Raw genomic sequence first — 17,570 nt, 5'->3', positions numbered from 1 at the left:
GTGCTCTCGTCCCTTTACGGCAGCCCTGTGTGCCACTGCGGGCCTGAACCGTGATGATAAAGGATTTATGCACTCCAGCGAGGCAGAACAGCAGCCGTACTGACTCGCTCTTAACTGATGGGACTCCCTGCCACTTGATACTTTAAGGAGGCTGGTATTACGTGGCTGTCTGACTTCGACAAGCACTGCGCGTTCTTTCAGCTGTGAGTCTGACATTCATTAGTTGTGGTAAAGACTGTGTAGAGGGATATAATAGAGAAACTTCAATATACAATGCAATCCTAATCCATAAATCAAAGAAACATTCATGAGCTTTATTTTAAAAGAAATGAACTGTGATCAGTTGTGACTAACCTAATTTCATGCTTAAAGCCATGGTTCCCTAACTTTTTAGAGTGGAGAAATTAAACATCTTTCTATGTACACCCTTGTCTTCCACTTAGACCGCAGTGACACCTTTTCTATTAAGTGACAATAGTTTTCCCCTTAAATTGATTTTCCAGTGCATTTTTACCTTTATTTATATATACGGTATACATATACCTTTATAAAATAACATTTTTAAATAAGAATGTGCAATAGAGAAATATGAAATAATGGTAAACACGAAGTGATGCTTTTAAAAAACTAAATCCGCGTCTTAATGAGTGAGTCATTCATTCAGTAACAAGGCTGTATTTATAAATGGGTCATTGAATCATTGACTCTCCCGATTCGTTCTAAGCTGCAGATGTGTTCACGAAACACTGCTGTATATTGCAGTTCTGCGGTGGTTTTCGTTGGAACAACTATTATTTAGTTGCAAAATAGAGCAAACAATAATGTATTTAAAATGTACATCACTTAATATTGTCTGTTTAACTGTTGTATAAAATCAATATCACATTTGCAGTCGTGTGGATATTTGGGAACAATTGCATTCTTTCTCATAATATATTATCAACACATAACTCAGTATGTTTCTGTATCAAAGAGAGTTTAAGTCTTAAATCGATCTCTATACACAGTCTGTGTCTATATTTGTTCTTCATGCTAGTACGTGCTAAAACCCCACTTTTACTAAGGTTTATTGTCGAGAATGGCAGTAATGTAGCAAGATTTGTAGCAGGATACTCTGCAGACCACATATCATATGCACGCTGCTTGTGTGGAATGGATACTGCCGGTTTTGAATGCAAAAGATGAGGTAATTTGATGTCATATGCTTGAACGTTAGAAATGCTCTGTTTTAATGTTATTTTAAGGTGGGGTAGAATTAAATGGATGGGAAAACTTTAACATTTCAACATTTGAAATGAAACAAGAAATTTTGCAGTTATTCTCACTTTTGCAGACCATAAACTGTGGTTAATATCTTTTTAAACAGTACCATTGCTAATATGTTCACAATTTAAAATAAAGCTACTGTGGCGAGTGGCAACTACAAATGCCACAATTTGTTAAATTATATAGTCATTTTTCCCTACTTAATTCTTCACAGTAACCCGTTTAGTATTTGTACAATATATACACTATCGTTCCAAAGTTTGGAGTCAGTAAATAAATAATACTTTAAATAAATGAATCCTTTTATTCAGTAAGGTTGCATTAAATTGATCAAAAGTGACAGTAAATGCTTTTACATTGTAACAAAAACATTCTGCTGCTGTTTAACTGTCAACTGTTTTCCACACATTGACATTTTTATTTTGATAATTCTATTTTGCTAAGATTTGATCTTAGCAGGAATAAATTACGTTTTAAAATGTTAAATAGAAAACAGTTAAATTGTTATACTATTTTTTCTATATTACTGATCAAATAAATGTTGCCTTGGTGAGCAGAAGAAATCCTTTCAAAAGCATAAAAAATCTTACTGACCTCAAATTATCAATAGTAGTGTAAATATTAGGCTTTGTTCAGAAAGAAGACATACATTACTGAAAATATAGCAGGTGAAGTATATAGATTGATTGATTTTATTTGAAGTGGAGAAAAATGAAATGAGTTTCATATTTTAGTCCATTAATTTTATTATAAAAAGAAGTAACAGTTTAATTCATCATTATTGTCTTTAGGAATCCTACACACCACAAGTTTTCATGTTATTAATAATGATGTATTATAACAAAACTGAAAGAAACCATTATTTTCTCACAGTTCACCTAATTCCAATTTTTCTTCTTTTCACAAACAGAGGATTAGTTTGGGCTAACGTTTAACCACAAGTGTAAGATGTTTGTCCTTAAACAAAAAGAACCATAGTGACCCTATACCCAGCCAGTCAAGCATATAGAGGTGTGTGAAACATTTAACTATATTAACCAGGGGAAGGGCAACAAGAAAAACGAGTAGAAAGTCAAGTTTTGGACATATATGATGCCAAAGTGGTTTTCTTTGATTATGATAAAAATAAGGACTCTTTAAAATGTATGCATGTCTTTACGTTGTCACAAATAATAAAACAATTGATATTTCTTTCAAATAAAGATGACAGAAATGTCAATCAAATTCAGTAACTTTTTCATTTATTTTTGATTTAGTGTTCAAATTGGCACTATATCAAAATGATTGGTATTACCAACGTTTCTATAGCATGGTACCGCCAGCAGCATACTTTTTAAGGGTTGTTACTGATGTACCTCTCTGCTTACAGACCCCCATGTTTTCTCACCTTTCCAGATAATAATGCACCCTTAAAAGGCTGTATTACATGGACAGCTCAGCTTGTGGCATCATCATAACTGTCCTGATGAGTGCTCTCTTTTTCCTCCCCGGAGGAGCCGCTGATTCGGTCCATAACCTCCTGCACAGTCTTCTGTCTGCTTATTCAATTTCCCACCACTTCCATAGCAGTCCTGCTGATTTACCCAGCATCTAAACGGCCCACAAACTCTAACAACACTTCATCCCCGGTGCAGAAACCTGCCGATAATGAGTAAAGAGCCCGCAGTGGTCTCGTACACTTCTGGCGTACGACTCCCGCAGGAGAGGCAAACAGAGTAACAATGCTGGGTCTCTATACTGTCTGCCCCGGACCACAATGCTGAAGTCGAGTCCCCAGCAGGTGATAAAAACACACAGCTGCCGTCTAGTTTTCAGGCCTGCTGCAGAACTTGTGTGTGCTTGGTGTTTGCCATTCAGCTACTATAAATCAGATATTTCCCGTCACGCTAGTGGATATCAATTTGGTGTGTGTCAATGAGTTGGAGCTCAGCAGGCTCTCTTAATGCATAGCAGTCCACTGGGATTTTCCAGGCTGCGTGCTTTCTGCTTTAGGTCTGCTCTGCAGCTGTTGCTGGTGGCTCATTGCTTTAGAGCAAATGACATTTTCATTCACGGAGCCAAACCGTATGGCCAGCCTGGATCTGTAATGCCAGAGCAGCAAACATAGATGCACCGTCAGTCACAATAGCTACTGTTTAACAAGCAGAACCAGGCTTGTTCGAAATCAGTGACCAAGAGCATCTCAGGAGCTTCATTTGGTGGTTCGAGAGATTTAATACGGTTTTACTCAATTTAGTCACGGCTAAAGAGTGTCATTAGGCAGATTAGCAGATTAACTATTTGAAGTCTGTTTTGATATATGTTGTGGTTGTGGATTTCAGCATGTCTGGAAGGCTGTGTTCACCAAGTCAGGATGGGAACTATCCATTTTATAATCTTGTTTTGTTTCTGGTATTTGCCAATGTTGGATGTATTTTTAACTTTTAAAATTTAACACTTTGAGTGTATTTTGTAGTTTGTTTTGGATGAACAAGAGTGGTGGACAAAGAAATGTTGACAATGGTTCCTGTCTCGACTTTTTAACTATTTTAGAATTGCCCATGACCGCTTTATAATGGGAGTATATGGCCATGTACAAACATGTCCTTAAAACAACCCTTAACGTTCGTTTTCAAAACTGTGTAACTCACCGAGTGGTTAGTGGTGTTCGTTGATGATTAAAACAAATATATCAGCGCAATGTATGATTTCAATCCGTTTATTTTTCTATAGTGGAACTATTTTTTCAGATACCTCACAACCGTGTATAAACTTCCGCTCGATATTTAAGTCTGAAGAGTTGGCGCACACTCCCGACCACTTGATGGAAAGACCATAAAAGACTACAACCAAATGTAAACGGCCCCCTTTCCGTTTCCGGTAGCGCAGTAATATCAACGAGCAATGAGTCCTCCAACGGAAATCAATGGGATTTTACAAAATCCCAAATAAAACACGACAGAAACTGTATTTCGCTACGCTACTTGTTTTGGAACATCAACGAACACCACTAACCACTCGGTGAGTTGCACAGTTTTGAAAACGAACGTTAAGGGTTGTTTTAAGGACATGTTTGTGCATGGCCATAGACTCCCATTCTAAAGCGGTCATGGGCAATTCTAAATAAGTCAAAAAGTCGAGACAGGAACCATTGTCAAAATTTCTTTGTCCACCACTCTTGTTCATCCAAAACAAACTACAAAATACACTCAAAGTGTTAAATACCGGAATTATCCTTTGCAGAGTTTAACTTAATGTACTGAGAACCACCATAAAATTACAGGTATAGAAAGTCACATGATGAGGGGTCATACACACCATCAGGTAAAAAATAACAAGAAACAAAACTACTTAAATACAATTAAAATGTGTGTGATGTCACACAGGGACTTCTCTAAATGTCATTTTACTGTTATCCACTGTAAGTTGTATGGTGAAGTTTTTGTGTTAATGCAATGTTAAACCATTAACAGTTTTTACTATAATATGGTAAAGTAAATTAAAGTCAATCATTTATTTTAAATCTACAGTGCTTCTCTTCAGACAAAGTGCAGGAGTCATATGGACTAGGCTACAACTTTTTTTTTATGGTTCTTTGCATCTTTTTGAATCTTAAATACTTGAACTTTTCCTTTAGTTTCTTATTGTTTGTACATTTTGTTAAGCAAAAAGTTCCTAGAGGTTTTAACACCAATCTGACCCTGTCTTCACTCCGTTCCACATGAGTTTGTTTGATCATGCAGGTTAATTTCCTTCTAAATAGGTGACTAACCTTATCTCATCAAACTGGTGAAAACTTGTTTGTACTAAAAGCGTACCCTATGAAATCCCCCAACACAACACCATTTATTTTCCCTGTAGCATTGCATGTTTTAGTACTTGCTTTGCATCTTATATTCTCAATGAGGAATACTTTTCATAGCACACTTTTTACCCATTCTTGTAGGTCTCTTTGATGATTAAGTACCAACTAGAAAAATGTCAAATCAATTACAGGACTACAACCTTTAAAGTAGTTTGTAAAGTGGGATGAACTGCTCTGTAACGGGTTCCTGATTTAATTAGCACCTTGTCTCAGGCGTTCTGGGGAAGTGTGAGAAGTGTGGTCATGCTGTTGCCAGGAAGCTTCTCTCGGGAGTCTATGGTTTAACCTGTGCTTATGTGTTCTTGTGCCCTGCAGGAAAATGGGATAGATGCTGTTTACACCGCTCACCCTTGCCCCTCATGGACTGTTGATTGGGAGAGCCTACCAATGGCCGTCAACCCCACTGAAGGTAACCTCGGCTGTATTTTCCAAACAAGTGGAACACAACCATATACTCTTACCATACCAACAGTGATAAGCATCTTTTGATTCATGTAATATTGAAATATTTGTGTAGAACCATTTCGGTAGTCATGTATCCGATGCATTTTGCAATCCCATTTCCCCTTTCCTTCCTCGTTCTTTCCTTGTCTCTCTATTCTACGTGTTAGTAAAACCTTGTCATTTGTATAATTTCCATTAGTCAATCCTGTAAGGATGTTGAGAATTGTTTTCTGGCTCTTTAGTGAAGCATTTAAAATTGTAACCCACTATGCTTGACAAGTAATATACTTGTCAAAGAAATAACCAAGAAAGTGCTGCAATAGTGTTTTCTTGATTTCATTTTCAACACAGTGACTACGAAGGAACTGGCTTTGATATGATTTCAGCTATTGATGAAGTGACAGCTTTATGTCAATGATTGATGGGCATCAACTTGGCATATAATAAGCAATCTAAAATCAGTTACAAACACTTTATCGCTTATCTCCAGGCATTGCTTTGCCTTTTTGGAAGAAAATATATGCCATACCTGTAGAAATGTGTTTCTGAGCAGAGATTGTTCATGGTTGTCCTCCTGTGTCATGAGCTCTCCACAGCCGTGTTCTGGAGTCTTAACTAGCTCAAACAGCAGGCAGCTGTTTTTCCACCAGGGATGAGCGAGATGCCAATCACCTTGCACAGACCGACGAGTGAGCTCCGTGGAGAGACAGAAATCCAGTTCGTTTAAAGAGTCTGGAAACAATCCCCATCGACCCACGCCCCCGAGAGAATAATTTACTTAAGTCGAAAAACTACATATATTTTCTGTTGGTAAGAAAGAAACAAAAAATAAATACAAAGGATTTTCAGAGTTTGTGCTCAAGAAATTTGGTACTTAATTTTATGCTTCAGTAGAACTGGGTTTAACAGCCCTCAAAATTGCATCACATAGAAGAGAGCAGCATGAATATTCTTCAAATAGTCGTCTTTTTCTTCCATGGATGAATGGAAATACAGGTTTGGAATGACATAAATGTAAAAAAAAAAAAAAGAGAGAAATTTCTGAATGTTTTAGTCCATATAGCAGATTCAATGTACTGTGAGTGCAACGTAACTGCTTTTTGCTGCACAGGCCAAGGTCATGATTTTTAGTCTCTCTCAAAATAAAAACTGATTCATCTTCCATTTGCATTCTAAGATTGCTTATTATTTGAGGCTTTTAGGAGATTTTTCCATTCAGCGCAGTCTGTAGTGAACTTCCATTGCTCTGTTCACATTTGCATCAAACTCTGTTTCAGAGATGAACTCCCAAATTACTATGAATGATTGTCTGCAACGTGCCGTGAAGACACAAAAATAAATTCCCTGGACATTTTAGATGGTTCTTGAGTCATGTTGCCTCTTCTGCTGATTTTCTAGAGTTTTAATGCAGGGCCCTTTAGGGAAAACAGTTCTGAGAACAAGTCACACTCTGAACATAGGCATGTAGATGAACCCCCACATGCAAAAGTATGTTGCTTTTGTTTAGTACCATCTTTTTCTTTTACTACAGCAGCTCTGTCTTTCAGCATGCGCCCACACACGCTTCACCGTAATGTCTTTTCAAGTGCTGAATCCATGTGCAGTAACAGAGAGAAGGTGTAAGAACAGAGAGGCCTGTGTATGTCCTGCTGTTTGTTATGAATCCTCTATCGCTTCAGCGCTCCACTAATCGCTCCTGTCGTCTTTCAACGTTCAGGTAACCCGTAGAGTGAAGACAAGCTCTATTGTTATGAGATTGTCATAGTCTGCAACTGTTGGAGAAAGTGTATCAGCAGTCTGCCTGCGCCACCCAAAGCTCTGACTCTTCAATTGTTGTATCCTAACTTTTAAACCAGATCACTCAAGCAGACATTTATATGTCTAGTCAGCAGATTCTGCCTTCCTACACAAAGGGAAAAACATTTCCTGAGTTTTTAGTGCTAGCCAGTAGAGCTTCTGACTAGATAAGTGTAGGAGTGCCTCAAGGCACTGTGTTGGGCCACTCCACATTGTTGGACTAAACAGTTTTTAAATGTTCTCACTATGTGTGTGGTGATAACCCCAAGTTTTCACTGAGCATTCGGAGTCTTTTCTGGGACATATCTGCTTCTCTTGTAATATTTTTACATTCATTTAGTTGTTTTAGGGTGTGTTAGAGTCGATGACTGCGTCATTGGATAAGATGTTAGTACGTGGGCACATCTATAGAAGAGCTGTCGTATGGACAAGATTAAAGAGTCCTGTTTCATTTGGGAGATTGGCTTCGCCACTAGAGTCTTTAGACATGCTTCGTTCCTAAAAAGGCAGCGATATGAATTTATTGGCCGTTTTCTTTGGGAGCCATTTTAGCTAAATATTTAGACGTTTGTGAGACTACCGCAACTACCACCCACATTTTGCGAGCCACCTCCACAGTGCTGATAAATATTGTTTTAAATTGAGGGCAGTCTGTGGGAGGATTGCATCGCCAGGGTGTCTATTATGCAGTTTGTCGAGAGCAGGAGAGAGAACTAGTCGCTGTCACCACTACAGAGCAGAGAGAAACCCCAGGGGCCACCTGGGAAACGTGGTTGGCAGTGGTGCCTTGAATGTGAATTCATTTTCACTGTCAACACCAGCCCTGTTAAGCATTAAGAGACTCCACTGTGTTTATGTGGGAAGGGGCCATTTACATGGGAGGCGCATTCCGGACGCATCTGCCTGTTTTGGCAACTACTTGTCTGAAAGGCTTCATCTCTAGACAGTTTATGGCCTAGGAGGAGGGAAGTTCAACAGCCTACAGAACCTTCAAAGATGCATTATTGCTCAGTCACATGATTGAATGACTTCGAAATGACTTCTAAACCCTCAAAGACGCATGCTGCTCCGTCTCAAGAACCAGACTTTGACTGTTGGCAAACGTTCATACTATGTTTTAGACTGGAAGATCAGCTGTTATGTTAGGACGGATAATTCTGAAATCAATAATACGTCAGTAAGATGTCGGCATGCAACCCTGTAGCAACCTTGCAAACATGGCGTTGTTTCTTGATGACTCAAAATAACCTTTGCATCCTGATTCATGGAAACTGTAGAATTTAGTCTGTTAGATTGCAACCTGTTCTTGCCATTTTAATGTGCAATTTGCTTTTAGACAGTCTGTGGCAGTGCAGTCTGAGGTAGAGATTACACGCTGCTTCACCCATTAGTGCTCACTTCAGTTGCTTGGCTGTAATAACACGTTTAGACGCATTGTGAAGAATTATTGTGGCTTGACTTATACCTGAATTTGTCAGTGTTGTTGCTCCCACTTCTCAAATTACTATTCACCATTCAGAGTTGAATTAAAAAAGCCTTTTCATTTCCAGTTCAGCTCCTGAATTTGAATTTAGGCAGCAAACATGATACAGAATTGCAATTCGAATTTGAACATAAGGATGTACAATTAAAATAACTTAAAATATATGTAACTATATTTTAACTGAATGTTTGCTTGACAAAGCCTTTATTGAAAGGTTTCAAATACGTTTAAAAAATGACAACAATGGATTGACAGATTTTTTTTTTAATGACGCCTATAGTATAAATTTGTATTTAGTTTATATCTCATTACCTATTTTTGGTATTATATATATTTTTTACAGTTATAATCCTTCCTGTCATTCAAATTCAACTTCCTTTGAATTGAAAGGGAGACGATTATTCGATTCTGACAATTTTCTGGATTAACCAGATAATTGTAGACGAAAGTCCCACTTTCCCCCCCATACATGTGCCAGCTACAAAATGGCACACACTTCCAGGAGCCGATATTTTATTCAGTTTGATTAATTGAGTCTCAATTTCTTCAGGTAAATTGGTTCAGTTAATCAATACCAATTAAATGTTGCTGTCAAAGCTGGCTTTCAGTTTTGTTGGTCCCAACTGGAGATTCATCAGCACTTTCCCAATGTGTTAGCTGTTCCAATATAGCCAGCCTACACTCCAGAGAGCTTTAAATGAGTTTTACTAATTGATGAAATGTTTGAGTCATGAATTTGAGTGCAATACAGCAGTCCTTTTTATTTACAAAATGCCACCTAATGAATATTCATGCCACTTTCTTAACATGGTAATGCTATTTTTCTCATTATGTGAAGAATGTTTTTTTGGGGGGGTTGTCCTATATTTACACTAAAGTCTATTCTTCTGTAGTGCTTGGGTGCCAATGGTTAATTTAATTTATGCTGGTATTATAATTTACAGCCTGGTTATAGTGTGAAACAAGCATCTCTTCTCAGCCTTTAGATTGTCCTAGTTAATTTTCACGCTGTGTTATTCTATTGTCATTCTGAATAATACATTGGATCAGGCCACAAAGAACCGTAAATTACAAGTGTTATTTGCATTTTTTTTTTCGCCCCTCTCATTTATCTCTCTCTCTCTCTTCTATATTTTTACTGGATCTTCTTTTCTTCCCTTTCAGGTTCTCATTTCATACCGCAACATCTATAGTTAACCGTCATCCTTCAGATGCTGACCTCCACCTGTAACTCCTGTCTAGCTGTCAAATTTGTTTTTTTCTTGAATGTCCTCTTGGGTATACTAGATTCCTGCTCTGTTGAATGGCTGTCAGGGATTTGTATTATTCACCATTTGTTATGAAGACTCAATTAAGAGTTTACTTTGGAGTTCAGTTGAGTCTTTTTAGAAGAAAACTAGGAGTCACATTTTAAATTCCTCTTGCTTTCTCACCTCTTTTTTTCTGCTAAAGATGTAGTGTTAAACTGCAAAAAAGCACATTATTATCACCTAACCCTTGTAAGGAGCTGCGAGGAGTTTTATCAAAACTCATTTAAGTTAGTGATCTATGATGTGGATAGAGTTATTTGGGTTTTACCAAAATGGAAGTGATGTGATTTTTTTTTTATCAGTTGATAAAAAATTGAAGCATTTTTTTGCTTGCGTACTGGTCTTTTTGGCCACATTTGTGTCCTTTTTTCAGATGCTAAGCCTTCAACTGCTGACATGTCTGGAGTGGTGCGATATAGGCCTCATTATGTTTAAAAGAACGGTGAAAAGCCAATGCCAGCCTCCTTATTTACCAAACAGAGTTGTTGAATTGACAGGATGTCAGAATCTTCCACTTTTCCTTTCTTCCTAACAAAAACCTGACAACCCAAGTGATGACTGCCACAATCTTTTAGAGGGCCTTTTTTTAGTGCTATCTACCACTGCTTACATTTATCATGGATATTTACAGACGTATCACAGTTAGCAAGTTGCGCACTATTTCTTTTTTGTCTACAATGCAGGTGCAAAAAGATGGATGTAGTTCATTCTTGGAATGTGCTGAGTGTAGTTGTTGTCTTCAGGTGTGACAGCTATTTCCTGGAGTTCAAACATCAGTCAATGTCAGTTCAGAGAGCCAGTGCTTCACTTGAAGTTCTCCGTTGAATGATAACATGATGTTAAAGGCAAGATAGACACATCAGTTAAGGTTCCTCTGGGAACCTTTTTTTTCCCTAGATCGCACTTTGAACAAAACTTTGTGTCAAGTTAAGAGAGACTTTTATATGGTAGGGTTTATGGGACAAAGATGAAATTAAAGCAAAATGCATCTAGTGCATTTTCTTTATGCACCTTTTGTATCATTGAAGGTGTCTCAGCACCTCTGACATGCACATCTCCATAGGGCGGTCAGCCCCCAACACGTCTGTTTTTCCAACACCCGCCCTTCCTCGCAACTCAAGTGTGAATTTGAAACTCTTGGGTATGGTGAAGCTGTTAGACAAACAGAACAACTATTGTACACATCGCTGTGGAACAATGTAATCTCTGACGTGTTGTTTGAATGTGGTGTAAGGGTGGTGTTTGGTTTCACAGGCTGTATTTACATTTCTCCAGACTAGGCATGTGTATGTTTTGGCGGCGGCTTTGTCCGACATGAACCCACATACTGAAGGTACGCGTGAGGACATCAGTGTTATCATAGCTGTGTTGGATTGGGTGTTAAATACTATTTATTTCCTGTGGAAGTAATGTTGAGTGCGTTGAAGTATAGGGGTGTATGGGTGTTCCCATCTAACTCTTACATGAAACCTAGCTTTTAAAGCAGCGCTACTTAAATTGACCATTTAGTTACTCTAATTGCACCACTGAATATTGGTACAATGTAGTTAATGTGATTATTTTACATGTATAAGTGTGCAATAATGAAAAATCATCTAGGATATTTCAAGTGTTTGAACTACAATATAAATAAGGTGTACATTTGATAACTTCCTTCCTTGTCTAAAAAGACCAATTTTTGAAGTTAATCTGGGCTTTTGTAAAATATGCATTTTTTTTTTTTTTTGCATTATGCTCTTATTAATGTGGCTTTTTATCGGAAATTTAGCATTTGAGAGATTCAATCTTCCTGGATAATTTTGAGGTTTAATGATCTTATTTCTTTGTCATTGAATACTAGTGATTTGTGAATTTAATAAACGGTGAATATTAAACGTTTTGTGTCTGCATGTGAATGGCAGATTTATGGATACAGTAATTATTTTAGATGTGTATGGTAACAAATAATGTCTTTATTTTGAAATGCAAAGTGAGACCCTTCGGGTAAGATGTTCCCATGATTGGGACAGGTGTTGTTGGTGGCGTTTTTAACAAACAATAATTCATGGAGTTACTATTTAATAATTCAACGAATTAGATTCCACGAATTAGGTTCAAACATTTTCATTATTTATCATAACCTATACAGGCCAGTTAAATGAAATGATTCAATCCAAATGCATAATCTATCACTACTATGATATTTCTTCATTAAAAATACAGGCCAATAATTGATTCATAGAATTATACAGTGTAATTCAGACTGGGATAATTTTTTAATTGGGAGGGGAAGTTCTGCAATCGTTTGTACATTATTATTATTATTTTCATTACAACTGAAAAGCCTCAGTCTAAAACTTGGTATTGAATAAATTTGGGGGAAATGTGAGATTTTTAGCCACTATCAGTAAAGTGTCCCATGTGGCTCGAAAGCCGCAGGATGAGTTCCTAGGCTCCAGCGTCTATAAAGATTCTCTGTTTTCTTTCACAGACAGAGATCATTTCCCAGGCCTCTCTTAAATCCTGACTTAAAGCCAGGCTCCTCTGTACCCGTAGTTTCTCGCTCATCTTTCTGTGAGAGTAAAACATTTTTCGATTGGATGGTTCCTGTCAGAACTGGAACCATTCTGGCTGAATGCGCATAAATCCCAGCAGGCTTTTGATGATTCATGCCTCAGCATCTAGCTACCCAGGTGGGTCGCTCTTTTGGACGTCTTTGTCAAATTAGGAGACAGTCCTTGTCTTGACAGTTCAGTTGTGCACAGTGAAATAAAGGTGCAAAGTCTTCTGGAGGGAATGTAAGGTTGCACAAATCACTTCGTATTTTCTTTTCGCGCCGCCTAATGCCTGTTCTGCCGTGGATTTTGTGCTTCACTAATGAACCAAAGAGCTACTTGAATCTCTTTACTATGTCTGTTCCCTGACAGCATACCCTGCCTGAAGATGGGTCTCCTTTTTCTAGCTGGTCTTCTCTCTTCGTTTCTGTAAGAATGAGATGCACACGTCCATCAAACACAAGGAGGTCCATAATAGCGGGGGAAAGCTGCCGCGGGACTTTTAGAAGTGTGCACTTGTGCCCTTTCCCAAGCAACTATCCTGAGTGGAGATGTCAAAAGCTGTAGACAAGGAAAAAATCCATTCAATCATTTTCAAAGCCTTCCAAAAACAGATTGGACACTTGCAAACACCTTCTGTAATATAAAGAAATGTGTGATTTTTAAATGTTGCTTGTTAAAATCTTATTTCATAAGAATATACGCCAAGTCTGACTGACCATCAATGGAGAAAGATAATGGTCTACTTGCGTCATCAAACGGCAAACGCCAACTGGATCATGCTAACCAGACCTCGATCTCTTCCAAGAGGCTGTTTTCCCCTTTTCACACATGTTCTTGTAGGAGTGATGTATAAATTGTGTTGAAATAAGACATTTTATACATCTTTTAGCCCAAAAGCAATTTGAGGTTGAGGTTTCGCAGTTATCTTGGCTTTCTTCAGAAATATGCAGTGATTTTGGTTGCCCTCAGAGCGGCGGTCTGGGAACATCATGTAAGCATGTGAAACACATTATTTTCAAAATCGCTGCTGTGAATGATCTATGAGGGACTATTGATCAGTGTCAACATTTTCTGGTCTTGACCAGCATAATCTTTCCCTCTGAACGGTCCTTATGAAGGCCAAATTGGCATATAAGTGAGTTCTGTAAAAATGTTATATCTTCTCTTTGTTCGGTCTCTTTTTACGGTGCCTCTGCCTGTTCGTTTACAATAAACAATGTTTGCAATTTTAATTGGTCAGCATAATCAGGTGCATTATATTGAGTCCTCCTCTCCTGTATCTGCATTTGGAATTGATCATAGGAACTTTGTCTTTGTAAATGTCTCAGCACGTCATATGTGGCTAGAAAAAACTCAACATGTAGATTTCTGAGAGAAATTAGTACTGGTGTCCATACTTCAACCAAGTCAAATACCTTTTACAATGCATTATTTACTGAAAAGAAAAGGTTAGTTTATTAGATGTAGACTTCTTAGCTTAGTAACACTTTAACTAGATTTAATAAATATAAATTATAGTAATTTATTACATGACTCCATGGCAGTGGTTCTGGACTTTTGTGACTCCAAGTCCCCCTATATTATAATATCGGAAGGCAACCCATTATTACAAGACAATATTCAAAGGCCTTGTATTACTTGTACTTTATAAAAAATCCAGAAGTTAAAAAAACTTAAATTTCCAGTTCAACATTTAAAGGTTTATATAAGTAAATAAATTAATGATATTAGTAAATAAATATATTTGATTTATTTATGTATTTACCCATAACTTTTACTTTATATAATTATACATTTATTTACTTACTCACAAATAGTAATGTTCTAATTTCTATTAAATATGTTAGAACTTGACACAACTGAAAAAAAATTCCATGTAAAATTCCAAATATTTTATACTTGCATAATGTAACGGTGGCTGTAACAATCGCACATCGAGTATTAACTAGGATAATCTTTAATCAGGAATACATTGGAAATGCAAACATAAACAATAACCAACAAAGGACTAAACTGAACAGAGTATATGCAGGGGATAATCAGGAACTAAATAAACACCTGATGAAGATTAGTGACCGAAACAAACAGGAACACAATCAGAAACCAAGGAAACTGAAAATAAACAGAGCAGGGAAACTAAAGGAAACAGAATATCAAAATAAGAGTTCTTTTTTCAAGACTATGCGAGCCCTGACTCTAAAATCGAAAAGTTTTTGAAGTAACAAATTACAATAAGAAATTAGTTTACATCTTAATTTTTAGCTTAATTTGTTAGCAATTTAAAGAGATCACTATTCGTATAAAATTGGTTGCTTTAGGGACAGTTGGGCCCATCTTGCTTTGTCTGAGAGCTTGAAGAATGTTCCGGAACTCAAGTTTCAACAAAGGCTCTTCACGGGCATCAACTCTGTTTACATTGTGATCTCTCAGATATTGTCGTCTGAGGTGCAGACTATTGCTGATGGATGACTGATAAGAGATCCTCAGCATCTAGAGCGAGGAGAGAGTTTTGAATAGATATGCTCCGCAGGACAAAACTTCTCTCACTTATCCTTCGGGCTTTACCCTCTTGTTTGTTTTATTGCTCTGGTTTTTGTGTAAATTCTGTGCTCCTGTGAGGACAGACTGACCTGTGGCGGTTCCAGTCGGGGCGATCTGAAGGGTTTTGGATGGAAAACAAAAGCAGACAGTGCTGTACGTGTGAAGAATACACATTGATTCTAATTGCTAGTTGTCACTGTGAAAATGAACAAGGCTCTGGATTCATTTATTACCCTTTTTTTATGTCATTGCCCTTCCACAAAAAGCTCACAAGTCAATAACGGGTTGCACTAATCAAGCTGCCATCTTTACTAATGAGTTTTCCTATATTGGTTAACCTCAGAGTCACTAAATAGAAGCGTCTCTAAGCTTCCGTTGGCTGCCGACTACTTCCCACACAATCCGCGTGGGCTCCCTGGGAACGTGAGCTCCGCCAGATGGGCCGCACTAGCGCCACCGCTCATGCTTTATTATGGACGCAATACAGCTGTTGTTTTTCTCTCTCAGCAAATGTGTCTGTCTCCAAACGAGAGCTCAGGGCTGGGGAGAGATTGCCGGCTGTGCCGCTTCGTCCCCACCGCTCTTCCAGTTTCCTCTGAACAATGTAATCGTGGAGGCGCAGGCCTTTAGTTTGTCAGAAAACAGCCTTCCTGTCATACTTTATGTGTACGTTCTCTATGAAATCACAAAGAGGTCGTTAAAAGGCCGTTAGATGGTTCAGTTGAAAATGTCTCTTAGTTTGTGGAAATGACCCCTCAGGCTGCATATGCATTCAATAACTAATGCTCAATTTTGTTTCATATTTTTCCTTTTTTTTCTGGGTTGACTTGTTTGATAGCTGAATATATACTTTTTTGGTCTCTTTTTATTTAAATATTGTGGCAAAACCTTTGTTTTAGACGTGAACTGTGGTAGACGTGAACCATGGTTTTGGAGTTGCTTGCAGTATCTTATAAACGGTGCCATGATACATTTTAATAATCATTTTGGTAGAGGTGGACAAAGTCTTAGTACACGATAGTAACTACAGAAGAGTCAAGTTTTAAATAGGAAAAATATCGAAACTCTTTGGTCATTTTTTTGAGAGAGATGCTAACGGTCTAATCAGATGCAATGGTCTATGCTAAGCTATGCTAACAGTGCTACCGCCAGACCCGGAGATCGGCTAAATGGATTTGAAAACGGTAAAACTAAACTGTTTAACTCTAGGGGAGTTGGAAAATGAGCCTATTTCCAAAAAAAAGTGGAGTGTTCCTTTAAGTAAAAGTACAGAAGTACTTTTTTTTTTTTTAAGTACTTAAAGCAGCCCTCAGTAAGATCGGGATTTCTTTGTTGTATCCTCGCGTTTTGCTCTGAGGTTTCTCTCTAGAGCTCCCCCCGCAGCTTCGGAATAGATATTTGACAACAACTGTTAAAAACTCGCTGGCTATTCTCAGACACTAGAGGCTTAGTAGATCAACGACATCAAAGCAGATGGGAAACTCTTTGCAACGTCGTCTTCATTCGGGTTCCAACAGCGTGAGGGAGCGCAATAATGACAGCATTATAGCAGATTTCTTTTTGCAGTAAAGCAATTCTTCACCTCGCGAGACTTGGGATCACACGATACTTCCAGACGAAGAGGCCGGCGGGCCGCCGGCCCAAAGTTGCAAACGCTGTTTTTCCGCTCATGGGCACCAGGGGGGTGCGAAACCACCACCATTCAACCCAAAATAAGTAATATAACCATTCCAGTGACTCCAAAGTTGATCAGTTAAGGTAAAAAAGTTACTTAGTTCACCTTTAAGTAGAAAAGTAAATGTCAATGCATTGTTTTATCATTGTTGCATGTAATACTTTGACTCTGAATCTATGCCTGCCTACCTACCCTCATATGAATATCACATTTATTTCTATAACACAGTTCCAGTAGTGGGATTGAATAAGTGTACTCAATAACGTCCACAATGGTATCGGATACCCAAATGGCAGTTCCCAGTTTTTTTTGCTTTTAGTATGAATATGTTAGTCTTACTGTTATCTATAAGCTAGTGTGCTCCAAAACAATGACAACATTCGCATTTAGAAGACCAAACCCAACGTTGAAAATTAAAATCAGGTTGATGTCAGAATCCAACGTTAGATTGACATTAATCTCCAACGTTGGACAGACGTTGTATTGTGGTTGAAAATCGGGTTTACGTCAGAAACCAACATCAGTCGAGTTCTGACGTCAACCAGACTTTCATTTCCAACCAAAATGCAACCAAAATCATCCCTGACGTTACTACGGTCTACTCAAGGACCTTGACAGAAATGTAGTGGAGTAAAAAGTACGATATTTGTCTTTAAAGTTGTCTTGAAATTGT

General features: G+C 37.9%; 1 protein-coding gene across 5 annotated transcripts in view; it reads left to right on the top strand.

The window, feature by feature from the left end:
* Nucleotides 1-17,570, top strand: part of gstcd (glutathione S-transferase, C-terminal domain containing) — a 53,138-nt gene that overhangs the window by 9,056 nt on the left and 26,512 nt on the right. For all 5 annotated transcript variants that reach the window (XM_079614814.1, XM_079614815.1, XM_079614816.1 and 2 more), the window contains one exon: nucleotides 5,426-5,519. In XM_079614814.1, the coding sequence (XP_079470940.1) occupies nucleotides 5,426-5,519 (94 nt within the window). The remainder of the gene's footprint in view (nucleotides 1-5,425; nucleotides 5,520-17,570) is intronic.

The sequence above is a fragment of the Phoxinus phoxinus genome (genome assembly GCF_949152265.1).
Source record: "Phoxinus phoxinus genome assembly, chromosome: 6".
NCBI lineage: Eukaryota > Metazoa > Chordata > Actinopteri > Cypriniformes > Leuciscidae > Phoxinus > Phoxinus phoxinus.
Note: the sequence above shows the minus strand (reverse complement) of the source record. Positions and strands in the feature narration are given on the sequence as shown.